General features: G+C 35.4%; 1 protein-coding gene across 6 annotated transcripts in view; it reads left to right on the top strand.

The window, feature by feature from the left end:
* Positions 1–23,296, top strand: part of SF3B1 (splicing factor 3b subunit 1) — a 50,825-nt gene extending 27,529 nt beyond the window's left edge. For 2 of the 6 annotated variants that reach the window (XM_019741296.2, XM_074339637.1), the window contains 24 exons: positions 3,163–3,329; positions 4,537–4,641; positions 5,028–5,142; positions 6,992–7,071; positions 8,059–8,229; positions 9,621–9,858; positions 10,826–11,038; positions 11,276–11,397; positions 12,707–12,904; positions 13,004–13,105; positions 13,651–13,830; positions 14,582–14,668; positions 14,796–15,066; positions 15,349–15,494; positions 15,593–15,739; positions 15,890–16,015; positions 16,775–16,996; positions 17,276–17,458; positions 17,553–17,664; positions 19,123–19,243; positions 19,550–19,681; positions 20,809–21,081; positions 22,324–22,540; positions 22,822–23,296. In XM_019741296.2, the coding sequence (XP_019596855.1) occupies positions 3,163–3,329; positions 4,537–4,641; positions 5,028–5,142; positions 6,992–7,071; positions 8,059–8,229; positions 9,621–9,858; positions 10,826–11,038; positions 11,276–11,397; positions 12,707–12,904; positions 13,004–13,105; positions 13,651–13,830; positions 14,582–14,668; positions 14,796–15,066; positions 15,349–15,494; positions 15,593–15,739; positions 15,890–16,015; positions 16,775–16,996; positions 17,276–17,458; positions 17,553–17,664; positions 19,123–19,243; positions 19,550–19,681; positions 20,809–21,081; positions 22,324–22,540; positions 22,822–22,980 (3,887 nt within the window). In that variant the 3' untranslated portion in view covers positions 22,981–23,296. Of the gene's footprint in view, positions 1–3,162; positions 3,330–4,536; positions 4,642–5,027; positions 5,143–5,735; positions 6,774–6,991; positions 7,072–8,058; positions 8,230–9,620; positions 9,859–10,825; positions 11,039–11,275; positions 11,398–12,706; positions 12,905–13,003; positions 13,106–13,650; positions 13,831–14,581; positions 14,669–14,795; positions 15,067–15,348; positions 15,495–15,592; positions 15,740–15,889; positions 16,016–16,774; positions 16,997–17,275; positions 17,459–17,552; positions 17,665–18,663; positions 18,734–19,122; positions 19,244–19,549; positions 19,682–20,808; positions 21,082–22,323; positions 22,541–22,821 lie in introns of those variants that run through there. The other 4 variants (XR_012498532.1, XM_019741297.2, XR_012498533.1 and 1 more) reach the window with 4 other exon arrangements.
* The last annotated feature ends 4,338 nt before the right edge of the window (positions 23,297–27,634 follow it).

Raw genomic sequence — 27,634 nt, 5'->3', positions numbered from 1 at the left:
TGTTTTTTGTTTGTACATGAGCTAGAAAGGTATAAAATGATGTTCTAAATTGGCAATTTTAGTATGGGTGAACTGGGGCTGGAAATGGAGGGACTGAAGGTCAAGTACTATGAGTTTTCTGGGGTGTTAATGTGGAAAACTACTATTAACTTGGAGGTTCTGACCCTGTGTATCTGAGGCCTATGAGTCTGTTCTTATAACAGGAACCCAAATGATTTCGACGTAGGTGATCAGTAAACTACAGAGATTTATTTCATAGAAGGGAGATTGCAGGCTATTTGGCTAGTCTGATTCACCCATTCGTGTTTCCTGCCTGGATCCTGATGGCAGTAGCACTTCTGGTCCTTTAAAAGAACCTGTTTACTTAAAGGTGATACATGAACCTTGTGGTTTAAAAACAAAACAACCTCAAATATTTCAGAAATGGGAATGTTCAGAAAGGAAAAAAATGAAGAGTAAATCTCTATTTACCTTTTAGCCAATATTTCTGACCACTGAGGTTTTTTTCTAGGAGAAAAAGTGTGCATGGGGGTAGCAAATATGGATTTAAAACTTAAAATACTTCATACAGAAAAAGTAGAATAGTAAAATGAATCATGCAGCTCAAATGAAGATATTTGTGTTTGTGATTAATCATGGCGATGCCCCTGGCTGCCTGGGCTGCTGTAACAGTTTGAGGGGAGAGATGCAGGAAAAAGTAATAACTTTGGAGATGGTGGCTCTATGACACACTATTTTGAGTTGAGATCTGGTTACAAGCTAGGACTGCTAGTTCAGTAGTAAACCTAGTGCATGAATTTGAGTTTCTGAGACTTATTCTGGATCCTACAGGGAAATGTGGCCCAGCTGTTACTACATTTTCTACTTTAAACCACACCCTCCTTGAACTACAGAGGGTTTTCTCCCTTAGCTGGGGGTGAGGGCTGGGCATTTGCATTATGCAGTTGAAACCTATTTCTTTTTTAGTCCTTTTAAACTAGTAAATGAGCTTTTTAAAGTGCTTGTTATCAAAGAGCTTAAATCAGTTGAAAGTAATAAGCTAGAAAGAATGGAAACATCTGTTTTTTAGCCTACGGAAGTCACTGACAACAGAAACTCTTCCCACATGTACGTATTATTCGTATTAAAATAATACCAGTTTGTAGTTTAAAATTACGTGGTATTAAAATATTTTTTTAAAAGTTTGAAGACTAGTCTGTATTTTTCCCCCCTTTCTTCCGTCTCCCCCGCCCCCCATCCGGTTCAAGCCATTGTTTCTCAGTCTAGTTGTGTAGGACACAGCTCCCTGGCCCATGGTGGTATTATGAGCCTTGCGCTCCCCCCAGCTGAGGCAGTCTGTCGCCGGTTGTCGGCTCACAGCAGCTCTCACCGGCTGTTAGTCGTTCACGATGGCTGCTGCCCATTCACACTGGGCCGCTCATGGCAGCACACCATAGCCCATGCTGACCTCCAGTTGCTCAGGGCAGCCCAGCTTTTGTTCACAATCTTAGCTGTAGAGGGCGCAGCTCATTGGCCTGTGTGGGAATCAAACCAGAGACCTCGCTTAGGAGCACGGCACTCAAACCACCTGAACCACCGGGCCGGCCCAGACTCGTCTGCATTTGAAGGAGACAAGACAGGACAACTAAATGCAATGTCTTTTTGATTGGATCATAGATCAAATAGAGCATAGCATCTAGGAAGGATGTTACTACTACAAACGGGGAGATTTGAAGCTAGATTATATATTAGATGATAACGTTATCAAGGTTTAATTTTTTGAGCATGCTAATACTGGTGTTAGCGTAAATCTGGAAGTACATGCTAAAATATTGGGACTTTTATTTATATTTTTTAATTGGGGAAGGGAAACAGGACTTTATTGGGGAACAGTGTGTACTTCCAGGACGTTTTCCAAGTCAAGTTGCTGTCCTTTCAGTCTTAGTTGTGGAGGGCGCAGTTCAGCTCCAGGTCCAGTTACCGTTGTTGGTTGCAGGGGCGCAGCCCACCATCCCTTGCGGGAGTCGAACCAACAACCTTGTGGTTGAGAACCCACGCTCCAACCAGCTGAGCCATCTGGCACTGGCCCTTGTGGGAATCGAACCAGCAGCCTTCAGGGTTAGGAGCACGGAGCTCCAACCGCCTGAGCCACCGGGCCGGCCCTTGGGAGTTTTAAATGGTTTAGAAAAGCCATACGTACACACATATATTTGCTCTATCTTATATACATAGACAATTGATTAATACAGATGAAGAGATGTGGGCGTTCACTGTACTTTTTAATTTTTTTCTAGTCTTGACAAAATTCAAAATTCAAAACTGGCAAGTTTGGGAAGCAGTTGAGAAGAGTTGATGCTCATCATATGTGCATCTTCTAAATGTCAAACCTATGCATAGAACATGGTGTTTGGGTAATTTAATCCTTAAAAAAAATTGTATGTTGTAGGAAAATCTGTGTGTTGCAAACTTAAATAGCGTCATTAATTAGTAAAGAAAGCCTTTTTCTGAAGGCAGACATTTTGATTCCAGTGCTCAGACTCTTAATCATAAAACTAATAAGTGTTCTGGTAGTCGCAACCAAGTTGTGTAGAGCTCTGAGTTCCATGTTAAAGAATTTAGACTTGATTGTTTGACTATTCAGAGTGTGGTCCTAGTTGTGTAGGTCATCACCTGGTAGCTTATTAGGAATGCAGAAACTTGAGTTTGATTTAGGCCTATTGCATTTTAACAAAATTCGTGTCTACATCTGTAAAATCTGTATTTGTTCCACATTCATGTTTGAGAACCACTCTCCGTGGTATTGTTTTTACACTGCTGGTAGTGTTGAGCTTAAATAATCTTAAGTGGTGGTCTTGGTCCTAATCAGCATCAACAGAATTATTTTTTCAGTTGGGGAAAGATTTAGAATTCAGCAATAATTTAAACTTTGGTAACCCATTCTTAAGGTAAGAGTAATTTGTAATTGACATAGTAAGCATCTTTTCTGTACGTGAGTATTGTCTGTTAAGGTGGAGGAGATTTATTAAATAGATTAAAAATCAGTACCTGGATACAGTTTTAACTTTTTAAGTGGTATAATTATTTTTACGTTTCTGTACTTAGAAGAGTATTTTGATAATACCTGGTAGGGAAATGCATTGTGTTGGAAAATGAAATTAAGAAAGTCTGTTAATTTTCCCACAGATATTGAAGCACAGATTCGAGAAATTCAAGGCAAGAAGGCAGCTCTTGATGAAGCTCAAGGAGTGGGCCTTGATTCTACAGGTTATTATGATCAGGAAATTTATGGTGGAAGTGACAGCAGATTTGCTGGATATGTGACATCAATTGCTGCAACTGAACTTGAAGATGTAAGTTACAAAGTATACAAGAGTCAAACATTTTTTGATGGAGAGCAAGAAATATAAAGGAATTTTCTGCTAGTGTCCTCTGGTTTAATGTGGGGAGACATTTTGGGATTTGGGAGATCTTTTAGAGGATAAAACTATTGAAAGTGTCCTTCCTCTCTAATGTTTAGAAACTTCTGGAAGTTCTCAGTCCTAAATCTTTATGTTAAAACTAGTTTATACAGCAAAGCACCTGCAAATCATTAACCATTGTAAGTAAATCCCTGTTATATCCTGAGCTCTATCTAGAGTGGCCTGTGTGAGAAGTGACTTCATAGTAAATAGCCATCTGTCTTTGTGACTTGATTTCTGACTTGAGCTTGGTGCTGCTTTTCCTACCTTGGCATCTTAGTATTAATGGACTTTTCATGCCTGTTGGAGGATGACCACACCCCCAAAGTGTTGCTATATGTTCCACATAGCTTATATTTTGGTGAAATAGCTGTCTATTTTTGTGTGGTTCAGTAACATTCTACGTATATAGATTATAGACTTGTTATTTTTATGACATTCAAGCCACATCTTAATAGCTGGTGCTTTTTAAAGAGGAAATTGAAAAGTCCAAAGGTAAAATTTCTAGATTCCCATCTACAGACACTGATGATTTTATGTTCCAGAAGCTGAGGGGGAAATTACAGTTTCATTTTTAAATGAAATCAATGAGGTGTTAAGATCTTGAGTTACCTACTGTTATACTTTTCATGCAAGTAAAGTAACAATATAACATTTCCTGTTTTTACTAGGAAAACAAATACATTTGAAATTAATTACATTTTACTTGTTTCTCTGGTTAAGCAGCGTTTCAAAAAACAAGGAAACTGGAGAGTTTTAGATAAGCTGTTTGTGGTTTCTAAATTTGAAAAACAAATTTCATCATGCCTTCTGTGAGAAAATGTAATGGTCAAGTTTTTCTTCTTCATACCTACTTTATTTTAATTGACTTCCGCAGTAAGCATTCCTTGTTTAATATTTTTAAAAGAGTAGAGAGAACTAAGTTTCATTTCTTTAATAGCTTTTTTGAGTTGAAAAAGGAACCCAAGTGTTTACAAGTTTTATGAACAAGGGTTTAGATATCACAGTAAGTTTTTTGATTTCATGTTGAATCTTTGTATATTTATTCAAATTTTCAAGTTCTGACACTTTATGGCTTTTGGGGGACATTTCTTCGTAGGATGACGATGACTACTCATCATCTACAAGTTTGCTCGGTCAGAAGAAGCCAGGATACCATGCCCCTGTGGCATTGCTTAATGATATACCACAGTCAACGGAACAGGTGACTTTTTTTTCTTTTTGGTTAAAACCAGTGTTTATTTAGCTAAAGAAAACAATGTCTCAATTCCTGGGGAAGCCCACATGTTTTAGGAATCAAGTTCTTAGAATGTTTTGAAGAGAATTGATTTGGGAGAATTAAAAATAATGGTTAATTTTATAAAGTAATCATTTTATGAAGAACTGAACTATGAAAATGTAGATATGTGTATTGTCACATTTCCATATTCCGTATTTTTTCATATTAACATCCCTAAAATGATACAGATATTTCTTTTATTAGTAGGCATTTAAACATTTTTGCATGTTTTATTGTGTTCTGATTTTTTTATGGTATTTTGTTTGGTTATTTAATAAAGTGGATATTAAGTAAGACATACTTCTTTTCAGTATGATCCATTTGCTGAGCACCGACCTCCGAAAATTGCAGACCGGGAAGATGAATACAAAAAGCACAGGCGGACCATGATAATTTCCCCAGAGCGTCTTGATCCTTTTGCAGATGGTAATTCTTTCCCACTTTTCTATAAGTATTCACAAATTTATTTGTATTAAGTTGTCTTTAGCCCTTTGATTTTTTTTGGCATGCTTATGAATTTGTTTTTCTTTTTTAAAATACCCCTTATTATAGATGTATATAGATTTGGTTGAAGTCACAGGTACCATATTCTTCATCTTTATAATGCAAGTTTTCTTTCCAGGTAGAAGGACAAGAAAATAATGAGCCAATGCCATAGAAACGCAAAGGGTTAAAGGTTTTTCTTTTACTTTTGTTTTGGGTACGCTTTCTATACTTTGAACAAATATGTTTTTCTGCTCAAAATACTTTCAAGTTATTGAAAGTTTTCATTCCAAATCCTAGATTTTAGGATTATTACTTTTGAGAAACTGTTTCTCACGTTAGAGCTCCCCCATATTGCTCTAAATACAGTTTAGTAAATGCACCTGCTTTGCTTTAAGCATACTTAAAGTTAAAACAAAAGTATGTATACAAAGACTTTGATATTTTTAATAGTTGGAGTCTTGTTTTGCTAATTTTAGTGTGCAGGTCAGCACAAGGGGCATAGTGAGCCTGATGGAAGCTTTCCTCAGGTGAGTGAGTTTCAAAATCAAAATTAGGTGCCTGTTTCTTAAAATGAGATTCTGCTGCAGGTTTATAAATTAGACTTTTTCAGCCTGCATGAATTAGTAGGGATATTTTTTTTTACTTGCATAATTGTAATTGATTTAAACATGTATGTCAGAATTCACAGGCCCATACTAACTGTCCTTAATTTCTTTCCTACAGCAGTACTGCTATATGCCAGTCCTGTCTGCATTCTTAAGGGTGCAGTTCAACACATCCTCTCTAGATTATGGTGAAAAAGTATTCCAAAGGAAGTCTTATCAGAGCTAGTGTCAAAAAGAATGACACTACCAATTGGGCATGATCTTCAGCATAGGAAATGTCTTAGAATTTTATTATATTTTCCTAAATTGTGATGCTATACTACTGTATAGCTAATTATCACATTTCTAAAACGTAGTGTGCCTTTGTGAATCTTGTTTTATAATATTTGGGCTTCTTTAAGATATTTTGAAGTTTGAAAAGCAAATATTGAAACTTTAACCAAGAGACTAACACATCTCTTTGTACAACCACTTTTCTTCTGTGTGCATCATAATGACTGATAGAAATAATATATTCAAGTAGTATGTTTTTAGTTGTAATTTATACTTTCTAAGAAAATAAAAATATGTTTCTGGGTCAACAAAACTTAAAAAGCATGAAGCCCTTTTTAGTAACATGACATCAGAATAAGATTATAGGTATATTTTTAAAAATCAGATTTTCTAAACTGTAACTGTTTTAGAACTTTGAAAGAACTTAATGTATGAAGAACTTATCTAGTTGTAGTTAATTGTAGTCAGGATTTTAACAGCTTGCAACAGGTAATGTTTTGAATATAAATATCTTTCCAAAGTGTTACTAATGGTAAAGAGATAATTTTCTAGGCTTCTATTCTGCTGCTTGAAGTCAGAACTGCTGATGGAGACAAAGGCAAGAAAGTGTACGTATTCCGGATTAGCAACCCAGGAACCCATCACTTCTGAAGACTAAACTGTGCTGTCATTTTGTTTTTATATGCATTAAAATATTTGTTTTAAACTGCTGTAGATATGTTTGTGTTCAAACAGGTTAAATTGATCAGCAAACTCAATAAAAAGTAAGATGTATAATTATTAAAGTTTTCCACCAAAAAAATTTAAATGATTGTGGAATAACATAATATTAGAGCAGGGCAGATAAATCAGTTGAACCTAATTATCTTTTATTTATTGTACTCTTGTCCTGTTGCTGTTCTTTTCTGCAGGAGGGAAGACCCCTGATCCTAAAATGAATGCTAGGACTTACATGGATGTAATGCGAGAACAGCATTTGACTAAAGAGGAGGTATGCACCTGCTTTTTGTTTTAATGGTTGTGAAAGAATATAAAGTTGAGAGACTTTTATATTTCCTTTTTATTTGCTGCACAGGTAACAGTTTAGTACTAGTAGTAGTAGTAAAAATTAAGTTGAGAGAAAATCTTACCCAAAATTCTACCACCTCCCAATTAAACTTTTCATATTTCTATATCCTTTTTTAGTCCCTGGCCCCTTGGCTATATATACACACATATGTATCTTCTAGTGAATATATCTGTGGGGAGGATTGATGATGTGTATCTGAAGCTAGTGTGTGAGTGAAAGCCAAATAGTTAAATCATTCCATGAAAAACCTCTTAATTCTGCCATAAGATTCAGTTTGGATATGGATGGAGAATTCTGAAGAATTCCTACTAACCTACAGAAATTGCTCCATTTTTTTTTTCCTCATTTTTTCCCTTTTCTTTTTTTCATTTTTTTTTCAATAGTTAGCTTCCATAACTTTATTATGAATATTTAACATTCATAATATTGTATGGATTAAATTGGGTGATGTATGTATGCTATGGATTAAATGGGGGGATGGGACCCCACTTAAAAATCAGAGGGTAAATTACATGTGCATTTGTTAGGAGATGTTTCATACATACAATATTTACACAGTTATAATGAAAATTGTTTCACTTTTTGCCACTTTTTGAGTTTTAGATAAAACTATTTTTCAATGAAAGCATTTTAGTTCTCCACCCTTAGAAGATTTTATTTCACTAATTATATAAAGTATGATGCTCTGTGTTACAGATTATGTGCTTGCTCGTCTGTTGTACAGAAAGACATTGTATAAAACTGGAAATACAAAGAAGAGAAGGAAAAATAAGGAATGGGAACTACGAGTAGAATAGAAAGAATGAGTGAAGAATAACATGACATTAAAGAGAAATGGCTACTGATGATATAAAAATAGTATATTGAAAACATTTTAATAATATTTACTGCTTATTCAAATATTTTCAGAGAGAAATTAGGCAACAACTAGCAGAAAAAGCTAAAGCTGGAGAACTAAAAGTCGTCAATGGAGCAGCAGCATCCCAGCCTCCCTCAAAACGAAAACGGCGTTGGGATCAAACAGCTGATCAGACTCCTGGTGCTACTCCCAAGAAGCTGTCAAGTTGGGATCAAGCAGAGGTGATTTCATTTTATTTTTTATTACTATTTAAATTTTTTTTTCTCGTATGGAGTGTATTAGTCCACTCTCATTGACATCACAACAAGGTATCACAGATTTGGTGGTGCAAACAACAGACATTTATTTTCTCAATTTCTAGATGCTCAAAGTCCAAGATCAGGGTGCCAACAAAAATGGAGATTTTGAACAATTTATGTGCTTTTACTCACCTAATTAAGAATTTCTCAACCCTGAGTAACATATAGAATCTTTTTAAAGGAAAAAATACTGGGTCTTAAATTTGTTCTAGTATTCATGAAAGTTTGCAAACATAAAGCTAGATAGAACTCTTGTGTTAGGTAGAGCACCCATCTTCAAAACAAATACGTAAAAGTATACTACAAAACCTATAGAATATTTAGGAGTCATTATTGGAATATTTAAGAGTCATTATTGGAATTATTTGCTTACACGAAATCACCTACTGTTTTGATATCTATACTGTTTGTGCTGTGCAGGTTCTTGTACTATCAGGTGCTATCTGACATGCCCTGTATTACCTACTAGTCTGTTCAAACTGCCATGAAACCTTTGATTACTAAAACACACTTCTAATCTTTTTTCAGTAATCTTGCCACCGTCAGAGTAATATTACAAACTGATTGTAAATATAAACTCATTTCGAAGATTGAAATCATGTAGCAATAGCTAGTTAAAATTACCTAAGTGATCCAAAACTTGCTTGTGTTAAATACACGCAAAACTGAATGAAAACACAAAAATAGCATTTCTTAGAACTCAATGGTATATGTCTCTAAGCACCAGTTTGAAAAGTACTGATATAACTAAAGCTGAAATTCTTTGATTGCAGATCTAAATAGAGAAACCTTAGTGACTTTTCCAAAGTCATAGAGCTATTAATGGCCCAAGATTCATACTCAGAATGCATTGTTTTTTATACGGAGGCTTTTTTTCATTGCTCCAAATTAAAACTTGAAATTGTTTTTAGTCATAAACATATTTGCTGGAAAGTAGGTATCCTTTAAACAGGAGGATGATCTATTCTAACTCTTAATAATAGAGAATAGAACTAAAACATTTTTTCATTAGTTTCAGGTGTACAAAACAACATAGTGATTAAACATTTATTTACATCACAAAGTGATAGCCCCAGTAAGTCTATTATTCAGCTGATACTGTACATAATTATTATAGCATTATTGACTATATTCCCTGTGCTGTACTTTACATCCCTGTGACTGTCTTTTTTTAAATTATGGTTGACATTCAATACTTTATTGGTTCCAGGTGTACTAAAACATTTGTTTAAAAAAATTTTTAACAGAAATTTTCTAGTTATTTTTATGTGGATCTACACAGTGTGAAATAATTTTTTTTTTTCTCTGTTAAGACCCCTGGACATACCCCTTCCTTAAGATGGGATGAGACACCAGGTCGTTCAAAGGGAAGTGAGACTCCTGGAGCAACCCCAGGCTCAAAAATATGGGATCCTACACCTAGTCACACACCAGCGGGAGCTGCTACTCCTGGACGAGGCGATACACCAGGCCATGCAACACCAGGCCATGGAGGCGCAACTTCCAGTGCTCGTAAAAACAGATGGGATGAGACCCCTAAAACAGAAAGAGGTACTACTAGTGGAGTTTAGGTGTGTGTGTGCGTGAAATGTTGACTTGATGAGTGGTGTATTTAGAGGCCCAAGTCTGTTCTCTAGTCCTGGATAGAGGGGCAAATAACCAGCTGTTCTAGGGATAGATAGAGAACCGAGCATACATATGCCTAATTCTTTTCCCTTCTTAAGGAATTTCAAGGTCTACTTTAGTAAAACCATTAGGAAAAAGTAAAGTTTGTAGGCCATAACCTCTTGTTTTTTTATTAAAGTATACATAACAAAATTTACCATTTTAACCGTTTTAAGTGAATAGTTCAGTTCAGTGACATTAAGTACATTCAGTGTTGTGCAGCCATCATCATTGTTCATTTCTATAGAATTTTTATCACCCCCAACAGAAACTCTGTATCCAAAAAACAGTAACTCCTCATTTTCTCCTCCTTCCAGGCCCTAGTAACCTATTCTACTCTGTATAAATTTTCCTAAATATTTTTTGTGTAAAGCATCTAGAGCTGTATTTCATTAAATGTTTATGTAATTAGCTGTGGCAAGTTAAGATTTAATCATACATCTTCTATAGTAAAATTTTATAAAGAATTTTTAATGAGCGGTACAATGCTTAAACATGTAATGGATGAAAGAGGCAGTATAGAATTATACATGCAGAGTAATCTCAACTGTGGAGAAATGAAAAGTGGCTCAAGATACATAAAGTCTCTGGGTTGTTCAAAAAATTGTGGTTGGTTCAAAAAATTCTTTGTTTCCTATTCCTCAGTGTATTATATCTGTGATCAGTAAAGAAATGAAACCTAGTGAAAGGAAGGATAAATATGAAACATTAAAACTTAAAATGGGTCTCCATTTTAGGAATATCCTATTTTTGAACTTGATCAGTTAGACTGTCTCTGTTAACTGTATGTGAATAAAAAGTAATTTTTAAATCGTGGTTAAAATATTAGACTTAACTCTTTTTTTCTTTAAAGATACTCCTGGGCATGGAAGTGGATGGGCTGAGACTCCTAGAACAGATCGAGGTGGAGATTCAATTGGTGAAACACCTACTCCTGGAGCCAGTAAAAGAAAGTCACGATGGGATGAAACACCAGCTAGTCAGATGGGTGGAAGCACTCCTGTCCTGACACCTGGAAAAACACCTATTGGCACACCAGCAATGAACATGGCTACCCCCACTCCAGGTAAACGCTCTTAACTGGAAATCACTTTTTTCCCCCAGAAATATTTTGAGTTTTTTTCTTTGTGCTATTAATGCCTATTTTTAGCAAGAATAACAGGGTATAAAAAGTCTTGGTTTGAGTTTATAATGTAAAAGTAATTTAATATTAGAATTGATCTTAACTGTCTAAAATCCTAAGAACCTATGAAATGATAAAGTTTTGTACTATAGATTGTAATAGAAATTGCTTTTTTGGTAGGTCACATTATGAGTATGACTCCTGAACAGCTTCAGGCTTGGCGGTGGGAGAGAGAAATTGATGAAAGAAATCGCCCACTTTCTGATGAAGAATTAGATGCTATGTTCCCAGAAGGATATAAGGTAATAACATGGAGTATTAACGTGATGGTTTTTAGGATGTGAATTTTATTTTAAATATTCTTTGAAAAAATTGACTGGTCAAGTTTGCATTGGCTTTGCCCAGATTTACTCTTGCCATTCCATTCTTTTAGCTATTTCCAAGTATATTTCAGTTCCACAAAGTAATAGGATTGAAAAGAACTGAATGACATAAAGCTTTTTATTATTTTTGGAAGGTGAGAAATCTCAACAACTTCTAGGACCATATACTTTGAGAATTGCTGCTTCAGTTTATCAATATTAAGCTCACATTAGGTTATGGTTAATTAATTTGGTGCCTCACAAGATTTTCAGATTTTCTGTATTTAAAAATGTTCATGGATTGTCAGTGAACACAAAGAATGTTCTTTCCATAACAACTTCAAGTTTAGTTTGAATTACAAAATTTTCTAGGTACCTGGGACTCAGAGACCATTTGCTGGTCTAAAGGTAGTTTGTGTGCATATAGCTGGTGTCATAACCAAGGCTGGAACCCAAGTCATCTGATGGCCTTTACTGAGCCTTTGCCGCCAATGCCTATTTGCATTTTAATAGTTTGTATGTATTTTTCCCCCTATTAGGTTTGTGTTAAAATATTTGTCTCAAGTATGCATGAATTTTTCTGCTTTGTAACTTCTTAAAGCCTCCACATAAAGCTGTGGGTATAGACACTCTGCAACTTACTGTAGACAGCCTGAGTTTTCTCAATTGCAGTCATTGATTTTCTTAATATCAATCAGCAGCAGGGAAAATTCCTCCTTAGTGAATCTTCAGTTGTTTGTTTTTTTTTGGCTTAATCAGATGGTTTATATTTTGCAGGGCTTTGGTAAATACTTTGGTTTTAACTTTATGCATTTAACTCATTTTTGTAGAGTGACCTAAATACTAAAGTTTGCTTTCTAGTGCAGCAATTTTTGTGAATGATTTTTATTTTATTAAAATACAACTTTATACGTTATGTGCACTTTTGTGAGCTTATTTCTATTTATATGACATGCTGGCTCAGCAACATGTTTATGTAGATTAATGTTTAAAAGTGATCAGAAATTTATAAACCTGCTTCATGCATCTCATTTTTGCACACTCCTTAATATACTTAAATTAGCAGATGAGAAATACGGATATTTGTCATATATATTTTAAACTTAGGATAGAAAAATGGGGTCCATGGTAATTTGTCTCAGAAACCTTCCTAGCTAACAAACTAAAATATTTTAAGTGCAAATATTATTATGTTATTCCTTAGTTCATAAAGTCAAGAAAATCCTAAACTATCTTTGAACTGTATCAGGTACTTCCTCCTCCAGCTGGTTATGTTCCTATTCGAACTCCAGCTCGAAAGCTGACTGCGACTCCGACTCCTTTGGGCGGCATGACTGGCTTCCATATGCAGACTGAAGATAGGACTATGAAGAGTGTTAACGACCAGCCATCAGGGAACCTTCCGTTCTTAAAACCTGATGATATTCAGTATTTCGATAAACTTCTGGTGAGTGAGAATAGAGATAAAATGAATACTTTGTATTTAGGAATTGCAAACTCATGTCTTTGCCCACTTACACGTTGTATCCTCCTGCCTCTTACTTAGGTGGATGTGGACGAATCCACACTGAGCCCTGAAGAGCAGAAGGAGAGGAAGATCATGAAGCTACTTTTGAAAATTAAGAACGGAACGCCCCCCATGAGAAAGGTACCTGCTGGTTCACTCAGCCCTCAGTTCATTCAGCCATTGTACTCATTATAATTTTATGCTTAGAAGTTTGTAATTAACTATTTCAGGTTTTACCATGGGCATAGTGTGAGGGAAAGAAAAATATGTAACATGCAGGACTTTGCTTTTTAATCACGGAATTTTATGTTAATAGGGATGTTGAAAATGAGATCTCCTTATTGTTTACCTCAAAACACACTGCCTGAAAACTAAGTGGAAATAAGTGAGGAATTGTGTTAGTAGCAGATGTACCTTGAAGGTGGCCAGTCCTTTAGAGGTAGTTAAGTAAGGAGTTTTATATTGTAATTCCTGTGGCTCCATTGTTCTGTTACCTTTTATTAACTGAAACCATTGAATGTCTGTCACAGGAATTCAGTTTTGATGGGAATTAAATCAAGCTACTCTATGTAAAATGTCTGTAATGTTTACACTAAAATACTAAGTTATAGAAATCATGGAGTAAATTGCTCATTCAAAATGCTTAACTACAAAGTTACATACCTTTCACTCTCCCTCCCCCGCAGGCTGCATTGCGTCAGATTACTGATAAAGCTCGTGAGTTTGGAGCTGGTCCTTTGTTTAATCAGATTCTTCCTCTTCTGATGTCTCCTACACTTGAGGATCAAGAGCGTCATTTACTTGTCAAAGTTATTGATAGAATATTATACAAACTTGATGACTTAGTTCGGCCATATGTGCACAAGGTTGGTTCTCAAGTAGTGTTCCTAAATGGTTTGGTATTTTTTAATATAAAAGGATTTCATGAATTTTTTCTTACCGACTTATATGTATTTGTGAAATTTAAAAATTGTAAAAAAGTAATAGCTGGTGCTGTCTATACATTCACAATAAGAGAGAAATTTTACCCCCTTGCAAGACACTTAGAATTATCTATGTTAGATTTACATGTCTTCCCAGACCTTTTTCTTTGTACAAGCACGCATCACACCTACACAAATATGTGTGTGTATATAGATAGATAGATAGATGTAACTTTGCCATTTTTGCCCTAATGCGTTATTATCATATTTTTTCATTTGCCTTTATTGATATTAGAATAGAATGAGAAAATGTTTCTATAGTGTGCCATTTAGTTTTAAAAACCATTTTTTTGGTGGTGATAATTATGGCTTAGAATTGTAAAGTGTAGATAGATGTATGTTCTTTTTTTTAATAGTAACTATTTGTTAATTATTATTAAATATTAACTATTAGTCTGCATGGTTAACAGTTCTCCCAAATTTTCATAGTTATATGGGGTTTGAAATTGTGCAATTAAAATTCTTAATTTGTTCCTTGATTAACAAAGTTCTGGTAATTATAAATTTCCTAGCAAAATACTTTTGTATACTTGAAATGACATGCTATAATAAATTTTTTTTTCTGTATGTATATAATTTGGTTACATGAGGATGGCGTCAGTAATTGGTGTGAAATGTCCCTTCTCTTTTTCAGATCCTTGTGGTCATTGAACCATTACTGATTGATGAAGATTACTATGCTAGAGTGGAAGGCCGAGAGATTATTTCTAATTTGGCAAAGGTATTTACATTATATGTCTAGAGAAGAAAGTTTTCTATTTGTTGATGGGGTTATTTGATTATAAGAAGGCAGTGGTTGAGGGTTAATGTTATCAACTCACGAGTGTCCTTTTTTCCTGACCTTTTAGGCTGCTGGTCTGGCTACTATGATCTCTACCATGAGACCTGATATAGATAACATGGATGAGTATGTCCGTAACACAACAGCTAGAGCTTTTGCTGTTGTAGCCTCTGCCCTGGGAATTCCTTCATTATTGCCTTTCTTAAAAGCTGTGTGCAAAAGCAAGAAGTCCTGGCAAGCAAGACATACTGGTATTAAGATCGTACAGCAGATAGCTATTCTTATGGGCTGTGCAATCTTGCCACATCTGAGAAGTTTAGTTGAAATCATTGAACATGGTAAGTGGTTATATAACTTTGTCCATCTTTTATAAGACAGGTGTCTTGAAATTAGGGCTGCTGATAATGGAGAGATAAATGGAAGGTCTTCAACTACATAAACACCATAAAGTTTATGATGGGATTTGTAATATCTGCTAATAGGCCGTGGTTCATACTGGCTTTTGCCTGGTTTTGTCTAATGTGAACAGATTCTGCAGTTAGGTTATATTGCTAGACTCTGGATGATAATGTGGAAATTAGGTAATATTGCTTAACTGAAACCTGTTTTTGGTTTTATAGGTCTTGTGGATGAGCAGCAGAAAGTTCGGACCATTAGTGCTTTGGCCATTGCTGCCTTGGCTGAAGCAGCAACTCCTTACGGTATTGAATCTTTTGATTCTGTGTTAAAACCTCTATGGAAGGGTATCCGCCAACACAGAGGAAAGGTAGATCCACCAATTAGATTTTCTTTTCTTATTCATTGAAGCTAAGGCTACTTAAATCTAATAGTTACTAAGTATATAATACTTTTATTTTAAAATAGGGTCTGGCTGCCTTCTTAAAGGCTATTGGGTATCTTATTCCTCTCATGGATGCAGAATATGCCAACTACTATACTAGAGAAGTGATGTTAATCCTTATTCGAGAATTCCAATCTCCTGATGAAGAAATGAAGAAAATTGTGCTGAAGGTAATTTTTCCAAATTGTTGTTCCATATTTCTTAATCTAAATTGGGTGTGTTTCATGGTTCAAAGAGAATTTTAAAGCATTAAAAAAACACAAAAGTATTGTATATTAAGCTAGGACTGTGTTTATTATTACTATTTTGTAACTGTTTAGGTGGTAAAGCAGTGCTGTGGAACAGATGGTGTAGAAGCAAACTACATTAAAACAGAGATTCTTCCTCCCTTTTTTAAACACTTCTGGCAACACCGAATGGCTTTGGATAGAAGAAATTACCGACAGGTAATTTTTATTGTAAAAAACATTTTCAACTAGTTTAGTCAATTTGAATGCACGTTACTTTTTTTTTGCCCTGATTACTTCATGATTTGTATGTGCTTGATTGTGAAAGGAAATGGATTTTAGTCAGTTAGCTTCCATTTTGATTTTGATTCTAGAATATATAAGCCAACTATGAATTTATGTCTTTGTCTAGTAAATGAAATGCTTGAAGGAAATAGGAATATAATCTTACCTTAACACGTTGCGTACGGCGGGGTTTAAATCCCTCATACCCCTTTGTTCTGGCAGGTTTTTAAAAGAAACTACTTTAAAATGCACTCTTCTCTTTAAAGCGTAAGTGCTTCTATGTCATTTATTAATTTTCTGTGGAATTTTTTAGGATTTACTCACCTGTGATGTTAGTAATCCCTCCTGGTGTGATACTGCAGAAAGCAGCTTCCTTTATTAATGAAACACAAATAATTCAATAAAATGTGCAAAGTAAAAAGAGTCAACAGTAAGAACGAGAATTCTCGTTATCCGTCCTTAACGCATGGCCCAGAAAAAAACGAAGATTCTCGTGATCCGTACGCAACGTGTTAAAATACCTTGACTTAGACTCATTTAAATTTTTTTGGCCATTTGTCTCTTAAAAGTTTTAAAAATAGGCGTTAGTTCTCAGCATGCTTACTAGCTGAATAGTATTTTTAGAATACTTGGTTTTCATGATGTCTATTTCCTTGGAAAAACAATAAATTCAATGTTTTTTTCCCTCTTTAGTTAGTTGATACTACTGTGGAGTTAGCAAACAAAGTAGGTGCCGCAGAAATTATATCCAGGATTGTGGATGATCTGAAAGACGAAGCTGAACAGTACAGAAAAATGGTGATGGAAACAATTGAGAAAATTATGGGCAACTTGGGAGCAGCAGATATTGATCATAAACTTGAAGAACAACTGATTGATGGTATTCTTTATGCTTTCCAAGAACAGACTACAGAGGTAATGACACTAATCATGACAGGTTGCCACTGACCTTTATATTTGTAAAAAAGCATATTTTCAAGCAAATATCACTAAAAAGTAATTGAATTTGAAATAATTTAAATGCTCATGTAATCATTCAGTTGGCCACGAGGAAATACTCTTCTACCTGAAGTTTTTAGATACCATTTTGTTAAACTGAATGTCAGTATATTTCAGCTGTTGAGTCACGAACTGAATTCTAGTTGCCAATGAATGTAATTTTTTAAAGTAAGTCGGTTTTTTTGTTGTTTTTAGGACTCAGTAATGTTGAATGGGTTTGGCACAGTGGTCAATGCACTTGGCAAACGGGTCAAACCTTACTTGCCTCAGATATGTGGTACAGTTTTGTGGCGTTTGAATAACAAGTCAGCAAAAGTTAGGCAACAGGCAGCTGACTTGATCTCTCGAACCGCTGTTGTCATGAAGACTTGCCAAGAGGTAAACTTTTATATCAGATAAACATATCTTCACTTTTATATCTTCACCAAATAATGTGAATGTTAACATTTTAACATTATTTTTTTGATTACAGGAAAAATTGATGGGGCACTTGGGTGTTGTTTTGTATGAATATTTGGGTGAAGAATACCCTGAAGTATTGGGCAGCATTCTTGGAGCGCTGAAGGCCATTGTAAATGTAATAGGTATGGACTTTGCTGCTCATGTAAGAATGTTTTTGTTTTGGTTTTTAACTTTCTTTGTTTTTTTGAAAGTAAAATATAGAGTCATGTTTAGGGGTTGAGTAATGATTTTTACACTTTTTTTTTTTTTTTTTAAGTACTTCAAAATTATAGTTAAGTCGGGATGTCACAGTAGTCTTATCTCCCAAAACCCATTTATATTTTGCTTTAAAAGAGAAAAGAGGGCAAGTTTAGGGCTTGTAAGAGAGGTGGGAGTAGTCACAACTCAAAATAAAAATAGTGTCTCTCCTGAAATGTATTGGTGGGGCAACTCTGAAGTTTTAATTTAGTTTTAGGACAAAATACGTATTTATTCAATCTTGAATTATAAGTGATTATGGCAGGTTTTTCTGCTTGCTGTCAAGTTCCAGGAACATAACCAGGGAGAAACGGGAATTGCTCAAGTTGTTACCTTGTTTCTGTTTATATCCAATTCTTTAAAACTCTCCATTCAGTTTTCTAACCCAGAATAAAAACACAAGTATGTTACAAATGCTCTTGGGTAGGGAGCGCAAAGCTTTTATTCTTTAAGGCCATTATGATGAAGCAAACCAATGGTCTGTTGTATGTAATCCTTCATTGTTATTGAACATGAGTATTGTAAAAGTAACTTCTGCAGGGGTTACAGGGGCCTAAGTAACTTAGCCAGGAGGTCATAATAGCTGGCTGTGATGGCCACTGTTTCTCTCCTTTTAGTGAGGGTTTTTTATGTAATATAGAAGATCTTTGAACCATTACACTTACATATAATCCCCAACTCAGCCCTGTACCCTATATTTGCAGGTAGCTACTTGGCAAAAATCAGTTACTTGGCCATTTGTGGGACTCTTAATTTTCAGGGAATTGTAAACCATATTGTTGATTAGGGAAATATGGGAAAAGAAATGGAGAGAGAATCAGAGCAAGCAATTCTAGTTAGAGCAAGAGCCCCTGCCAGCTGCCTCCTTTTTTCTCTCTTCATAGGTGTAAATACCATCCAAGTATGCCCTGCATTGCAGGGAGACTGGAGATCTGTTTGTTTTGCAGTTAAAGGGTAAGGGGGCCCTTTCTGGAAAATTTTGCTTTAATTTACATGTCTACCTCTGGCTTATATTGTTGTGTATGGCCGGAACATAAGCTGTCCCCATATTTAAATGTCAGTGTACAAATACATTTCAGAACCAAATAAAACTTTTTTGTTGAGTATCCATCATTCTTCAAAATCACTTCACTAATTTCTTTCATTTCTATGCATAATCAGAAGTTGTTAATGAAGAGTTAAAAACAATTCTGAATCTGGTTAGAACCTGGGGCTTTTTCTTAACATAGGCAGCTATAAGTTTATGCCTTAATCATTTTTATTACATTGCTGAGTAAAAGGTAAAATGAACAAAGGTTACAGTTTAAGTGTTAATTGGTAGTGTGTTGACTTCTGTTAAATAGGTATGCATAAGATGACCCCACCAATTAAAGATCTGCTGCCTAGACTCACCCCCATCTTAAAGAACAGACATGAAAAAGTACAAGAGAATTGTATTGATCTTGTTGGACGTATTGCTGACAGGTAAGCAGATTAAACATTTTTATAAACAGTATTTGTTTTCACACTTAACCATTTTTTATTCACTTTGCAAGTTTGCTTAATGTTGCTCATGTAAATATAGTCAGGCTATCCAGTATTAATATTTTCAATGAGGTTTTAATTTGGATGGTAATGGGGGGTGGCAATATAGTTTTTAAGTTTAAACCATTATTTTCTGAGTTTAATAATATATTTAATGCTTAAAATGATTTTGAGAACTGAATTTACACATATACCTTTTAAAACTTATGTGACAAAAAATTAACTTTTTTTTTTTAAATATATTAGGGGAGCTGAATATGTGTCAGCAAGAGAGTGGATGAGGATTTGCTTTGAGCTTTTGGAGCTCTTAAAAGCTCACAAAAAAGCTATTCGTAGAGCCACAGTCAACACATTTGGTTATATTGCAAAGGCTATTGGGTGAGTACTATTTACTTCCATATATATTTTTCAGTTTGTAATAAGCCCATTGTGTTGACAAGTACTTCTGTTTCTGTAGAAATCTCTTTTAAGACATGGTGTGAATAATGCAGTTTGAGAATGCACTTTATTTAATCACTGACTTTGAATTTTTGAAATGTTTTCTTAAATTTAAATTGAATTAAAATAGATGGGAGGTTTTTAAGTTTCATTTAATCACATCAGATATTTTCAGAGAGGGAAACTAACGTTCTCAAAATAATTTCAATTTTTTGTTGGTCCTTTTTAGGGTATTGCTTGAAATATTAAGGCCAGTTCTTAATTTTAGAAACCAGCATAATTCAAGTCTCATGTTAGTGTTTTTTGTGTTTTAAAGATATTTTTCTAAAATTAATCCACAGACAATTGTAGCTATTTATTAATCTATGGTTATTTGCTTTCACTCTTGTCAGAACCAAACCAAACATTGTAGAAAATGAAATATTACATGTACATATGGCTTAATAACGAAAATATTTTTCAACAATAAAACATAACTAGTCAGATTAGTTACATGAAGTCTTCCCACCCACCCCCTTTTTGAATGCAGTAATATTTATTTCAACATTATGTAGTTAGGAAATTTGCAATAATAGCTGTTGTACTAGTATTTTAGCTCCTATGTCCCTTTAAGTTTGTGGTAAAATAAATGCTTAATAGATGTAGTAAAGGCATATGGGAGGGATGATAAGAAAAGGAAAACAGGTTATATGTGTAGTGAAATGGGAGAATTCAGTTTGGATGCTACTGTAAGAGTGCCTCGCTCTAGTAGCCGTGTTTTAACCACTTAAAGAAATATTCATTCTAAATAATTAAATTTCTTTATATTTCAGAATGTTTACTAAAGACTGAAAATTACATATGAAAGTGAATCCATTTGAGTTTTTTCTTTAAAATGGACATTTTAACATTAATGAAGTTCTTAAGTAGAAACAATAATGTCAGTGACTTGAAAATATTGTATTTTATTGTAAAATACAGTGATTACTTACCATAAAGTTTCATTCCTTTGCATTTTTTCTTTTCCCTCTGAAAAAAGTTTTGACTTGTACTCTAATAGTGTGCTGACAACATTTATTTTTTTCCAGCCCTCATGATGTATTGGCTACACTTTTAAACAATCTCAAAGTTCAGGAAAGGCAGAACAGAGTTTGTACCACTGTAGCAATAGCTATTGTCGCCGAAACGTGTTCACCCTTCACAGTACTACCCGCCTTAATGAATGAATACAGAGTTCCTGAACTGAATGTTCAAAATGGAGTGTTAAAATCACTTTCCTTCCTGTTTGAATATATTGGTGAAATGGGAAAGGACTACATTTATGCTGTAACACCGTTACTTGAAGATGCTTTAATGGATAGGTAAGTAACTTGAACTAAATGCAAGGACATCGTTATAATCCTTTATTTTAGGAGTTTATGGAAATTACTATATGATCTATTTGATGTGATATAGTTAAAGAAGGGGAATAATACCCTGGATTTTTGTGAAACTAGAGCCCATCCAGTTACTTTTGCTTACAGATTAAAGTTACTCATTAATGATCTTCCAAAAGGAAGACTTAACAGGACTTAACAATTTACCCCAGAATATATGTACGACATGGGGACAAATAAGAATCATGCTCTGTAAAAGCCTGGCCAAAAAGTAGGAGTAAATCATAGTTGATACTCCTCAGGGAGATACGCCTGAGCATCATAGTGTAGTCATTGAAGTATGCGATCTGCAGTTACTAATTATGTTGTGGGTACTAATTAATTAGTAGAGGGTGGTAACGCCATCAGAAATTATTAAATGAAAAATAGCAGTTGGAAATTTATTAATGAGGAATATTGCCTCATTGGGAAGCTTAATAGATTATTATTATAGTAAATGAGAGAAATAAGGATTTTAGTAAGTTCAAGTATTTTTTTTTTCTTACACCTTTAAGGTACTCTTACTACCTTTGAGGGCAAAGCACATGCCTGAACTCATTTCTATGTCCATCACAACCCATTATCTGATGTTCATACTCAGTTGAGTAATTGCGAAATGAATGATTCAATGATTTGTCATAAACATAAATTCAGTTAACATGGGAGATGATAATTGTTTTTTCTGTAGGTATGAAAAAATTATTGGTCCTTCTCTTCCTCTCCCTCAATTGAGTTCTTGAATGAAACTTAAAATTTGTAAGGGCAAGGATTTAATTTTGATTTAGTTTTCTATTGTATACCAGTATTGAATTACTTCAAAACATTTTAAATTTATAGAGTTTAAAATGAGATATTACTGTTAATCATTCATGGGTAGGAGTCATGTAACCCCTCTTTAGTAGCGTACTAACATGTACACTGCATAGGGCTCTTGATTATATGCCTATCAAAGGTCTGTTAGAAAATATGGCTTATTTTGAGCTATAGTGAGGTTTGCGTCATAAAGCAAAAATTCTCAAGTAAAAATGTTAAGTCATTTCTGAAGGCATTCTATGGCAGATAGATAAGGTGTGAGATAACTCTGCATCTCTTCCATGCACGATTTGTAATTTAGTTTCTGATGGGCTGGAAACTTGTTTTCTGTGACACTAAGACTGTATCTTAACAGAGCTTTTTTCCCCATTGCAGGGACCTTGTACACAGACAGACTGCTAGTGCCGTGGTGCAACACATGTCACTTGGGGTTTATGGATTTGGTTGTGAAGATTCGCTAAATCATTTGTTGAACTATGTATGGCCCAATGTGTTTGAGACATCTCCCCATGTAATTCAGGCAGTTATGGGAGCCCTGGAGGGCTTGAGAGTTGCTATTGGACCATGTAGAATGTTGCAGTATTGTTTACAGGTAGGTTAAAGATTTTTAAAAGATTACTCAATGAAAAAAGTAATTTCGCTGAATTAAGTCACTGTTGGCTAATTTTCAATAGGATATAGTGTGCCAAATGGGAAAACAATTGTGGGGGAGAAGGGACTTAGGTTTTTTCTTTGTCCACTGCAGTTTTGTGTAATTGTCAGGTTTTTTCCCTTTAAAGGGAAATGTTTGGAATCATAAATTTATGGTTTGTTACTTGTATTAAGGTTATATATGTTTTTGAAAATTGAAATAATGTAACCTTTTAATTCTAGGGTTTGTTTCACCCAGCCCGGAAAGTCAGAGATGTGTATTGGAAAATTTACAACTCCATCTACATTGGTTCACAGGATGCTCTCATAGCACATTACCCAAGAATCTACAATGATGATAAGAACACCTATATTCGTTATGAACTTGACTATATCTTATAATTTTATTGTTTATTTTTGTGTTTAATGCACAGCTATTTCACATCTTAAACTTGCTTCGATTTGGTGATGTAAACTTTTAAACACTGCAGATCAGCATAGACCTGGTCATAGAAGAAAAGCTAGAAATCCAGTAGCATGATTTTTAAATAACCCGTCTTTGTTTTTGATGTTAAACAGTAAACGGCAGTAGTGATTACACACAACTATACTGGAGGGATTTCATTTTTAATTCATCTTTATGAAGATTTAGAATTCATTCCTTGTGTTTAAAGGGAATGTTTAATTGAGAAATAAACATTTGTGTACAAAATGCTAACTTGTGTGTGTTTTTTGAACATGACTTGTAAAATGCGGAACTTTGATCAAGTGTTGGTTTGTGTAGAATAAGTGGCTTAATTTCATTTTCTGTCACCTGGTTTATAGAAAGTGGTTAGCAGGATATAAACTATAAAATGATAGTGTCTTTGTCAAAATGTCATTGTTCTGTTGATAATGACAATGAGAAGCTTTGGGGGTGTTCATCTCAAACTAGCACAACCATCCATCACCACAGAAAATAGAGCACCTTTGCTAAACTGTCTTGAATATTATTATTTTGCACTTACATAGCGCCTTTCATCTCGACATCTCAAAATGCTTCATGAGCATGTTTACAGGAGGTGATGCAAGTCCTGTCCACCTCCTGACGACTGGGTTTAGAAAAGGAGGAAGGGACCTTTGTTTCAAAACTACTTTCTACCTATTGCGAGTGAGGCTACCTAAGAAATGCTAATAGAATAAGACAATCTGGGCTCTTTTTCCATGTAATACTACTCATGCTCACTTCTGCAGCACATACACTCAAATAAGCTACTACTCAACAATGAGTTCAGTAAATACCTGTTGAGCACCTGCTGTATACCAGCCGCTATGCTTAGTGTAGGGGATGCAAAGGTGCCTTTCACCTGCCCCTTGCCCTTCAGAAATGCAGTATAATGGAAACAGGGAGAAACATATAGTTACATATTACGTACTGTGATACACTTGCAGCGCTAAAATGTCTAGGTTTGCCTAATTTGGCATTTGGTAATTGGATAAATTCATCTGTAGGTGTCCAGCAGAAACTGAAATGCCTGAATTTAACTGAATTAAATTCTAGAGGAACCAAGCATTTACGCAGTACTTAGTATTTTTGGCAAATATTTTAAGTATATTTTTAGCTTTTCCTAATTTTTCTGGCCAAGATTTTCTTAGTTTTAGTCCTTTTACTTCCCGTAGCTGCTTTGTTTTGGCCCCTGTGTTAGTACTGTGAACTCGATGCGAAGTGAGCTTCTGCAGCAGCGAATGCGTAGGATGACTCTGCCGCTAAGGAAAACCATTTTATTGGGACTGAATGTTTGTCCCTTGAACTGCTAACACTTAGTCTCCCTGTTTTGGAGGCTTACATGAGAAACAGTTTGTTAATTGCTGACTCACAAAACCAATATTGAGCATTAGTTGACTCTCCAGGAAGAGTTTACACCTTATTCCTTGTGTGACACAACTTTGTTACAGCAGGTCAGTGTGTACTAAAACAATTTCCAAAATCATTTTTCTAAGTTTTTCTAACGGTAACCCCTATGCAACTTTAAATGCTGTTCTATAGTTGCTGTCAAATGACATTCAGTAAATAATCATGAAAATTGAAGAACACAATTAGGTTTCAAAGCCAAGATTTGATTTTAAACCTGTCTTGGGGAATTTTAGTTACATTTTCAAGTATTTACATAACTTTAGTTTGCTTGGGCCCTTGCTATTTATGGGAAATGTCAGTGCTTTGCAGTGGCAGTGCAGATAAAGATTTCTAGTTACCTTAAGTGACTTGTTACTGATGCAAATAGTTTGAGGATGGGTGAGGCAAATACTGAAGGCTATGACCTTAAAAGTTGGGACCAAATAGAGGCTCAGAGATGTTTGCATTATTGTATGTGCTTATTGAATACGGAAAGCATTTTGTGATACACTTATGTGAAAGACGCTATGTGAAGTTTTAATAATCTTTTAAAGACTTTGTTTCGTATTTTCTTTTGGTGTTGCTTAAAGCCAAACTTAAGGAGGAAGAAAATGTGCTTAAGGGGACAGTGGGTGGGTTTTTCTGTGGGCTTTTGTTGGTTTTGCTCTGGGCCCTCTAATGGAATTGATCTCTTTGGCTGTTCAATTTTTTTCATACTGTATTTTTAAATTTGTTGTATGGTGCCCTGTGAGCATCAAGTGCCACCAAATGAATAAAACTTATTATATCTAAAGCCTTTAGACCAGTTTTTAATCTTAGTTGACTCTATTGCTGTTGCACTACACTCTGTTGTGGTTGTGCCATTTTAATAATCTCTTTGGGTTTTCCAGACAAGGGAACTTAATGTTGAAAAACCAAATTATTAAATGAGAAATTGCAAAAGACAGTTGCAGCTATATAGGTTCAATTGTTTGGGTCTTTCTTTGGTTTCTAATGCCTCTTAAATCTCTTAAGGTTAAAAGGAGCAAAACAGTTATCACAGGGTTTTTCATCCTTGGCATTATTGACATTTCGGGCCAGATATCTTCATTGTGGGGCGCTATTGCAGGCATTGTACGACATTGAGCAGCATCACTGACCTCTACCCACTAGATGCCAGGCAGTGGCACCCCACCCCAGGTCACGTGACCACCTGAAATGCCTCCAGATTTGTCTCATGTCCCTTGGAGGGCAAAGTCTCTCTGGGTTGAGAACCACTGAGACTTGTTTAAGCAGAACTCACATCTGTCTGATAAAGCATTTCATTTTAGGCAGCAGTTGCCTAGGACGTAACTAGAAATACTATTCCACAAATACTTAAACACCTACCTTGGGTATAGTTCTGCAGCCGTCCTGGGTAAAGCAAGCTGAAAATGTAAGACTGATCGGTCTCTGGCCTTTGGCATTGTGCGGCACAGTGGGTGCCCGGTGTGCAGGGCAGGGGCACGAGTGACAGTGGCTCTCTACCGGGAATGCAGTTCAGGACTCTCACTGTCACCTGTGAGGGGTGTGGCATGGCTGGAGGAGGGGGAAAGGCAGGACACAGCCTTCCAAAAAATGTGGATAGGAAACCATAGAGTTCAAAGTGACTTGATAGAAAATTTAGATTTGCAAGGCAGTGAAGAAGATGTATACGGAGGAGGGAATAAGTAAACTAGAGTGCAGGTCAGTGACATTTCTAGTTCGTGCTTGAAAACTAATTCTTAATAGTTATTTTAAAGGACATGTTTGCATGTTAGGTTGGACAAATAAGACTTTCATGGCCTGATAACATTTTCTGGAAGGAGATTTCCAACGTATTATTGAATGAGAGGTTCTGGAGGGGATGTAGTCTGAAATGGTATTCTGGAATATCTTTGCTAGGAAGAAACCTATAAATAGGGTAAATGTTCCTATGTCTAACTACCCCCAAACTTTGAAAAAAAATTTACTGAGAAAATAGTATAATGCACACTTGTATATCCATCTAAATTCAACACTGACAATTTTGCTACATTTGCTCTATTTTTAAACTGTAATTTCAAGAAACCATTATTACCTAGAGGACTTTATTGCTAGAAAAAAGGGAGGCTGATAAGCATAAGAAAGCAGGTAACTGCTTGAATGAGTTTCTGATGAGGTGGAAGTCAGGGCACAGATGTATTCTTTTTGAACAGGAAGAGAAACGTGTCCGAGTCCATCAGGAAAATGATGTGGGATGTAGGCATGAAAAATGTGTCCATGGCACATCAGAGACTATCAAAAGAAAAATAGTTTTACTGCTACTAGAAACAAGTAGACCTAAGTGAGGAAAATAAGATTTGTACAGAAAATTCAAACTGAAAAAACCTGGTCAAGTTTAACACCTGGTGTCTGTATAGTATGTAATATGTATGTATAATGTGTAATATGCAACTGGATGTTCTGTCATGAAGTAGAATATAATTTACACATTTGGTAAGAAAATCTCTTAGCACCAATACGGTCACCAAGGAAGAACTGTTCATGTGTCGATGTCTAGGTCATTGCTACTGAGAGTGGTCTGGAGGTCAGCATCAATGTCACTTGGAGCTTTCTAGGAATCCACACTCTTAAGCTCCACTCCAGACATACTGCATGAAGATCTGCATTTTAATGAATTCCTAAGGTGATTTGAATGTGCATTACAGTTTGACAAGTCATATAGTCAGGTGCCACTCTATTCTCAGTGCGGTAATGACGTAATAAAAGGGGCAGAAGTACCTATTTAGCTGTGGAAGCAATTGAGCCTATAGATACAGAGAGCCAAGAGGTGGTCAGAACACCCCCAAGATGGTACTTGGCTGAAACCTGAATAACATCAAAAGGGAGGGAACAAAAGGAGTTGTTTTTGTTGTATAATATCAGTTGCTTTTTCCAATAAGGCTATAGTATGGACTGAATGTTTGGGCCCCCCAAAATTCATATGTTGGAACCCTAATGTCTAATGTGATTATATTAGGAGACGTGGCCTTTGGGAGGTCATTGGGTCATGAGGATGTAGCCCTCGTGAATGGAATTAGTGCCCTTATAAAGGAAAGATGTGAGAGCTGGCCTCCCCTCTGTTCTCTGCCTTGTCAGGATACCATGAGAAGATTTGTGAACCAGGAAGCAGGCAGGCCCTCTCAGGCACGATCTTGCTGGCAC

Source organism: Rhinolophus sinicus, linkage group LG01, assembly GCF_036562045.2.
Source record: "Rhinolophus sinicus isolate RSC01 linkage group LG01, ASM3656204v1, whole genome shotgun sequence".
In the NCBI taxonomy this organism is placed as follows: Eukaryota; Metazoa; Chordata; class Mammalia; order Chiroptera; family Rhinolophidae; genus Rhinolophus; species Rhinolophus sinicus.
This window is presented reverse-complemented; position numbering and strand designations above follow the sequence as displayed.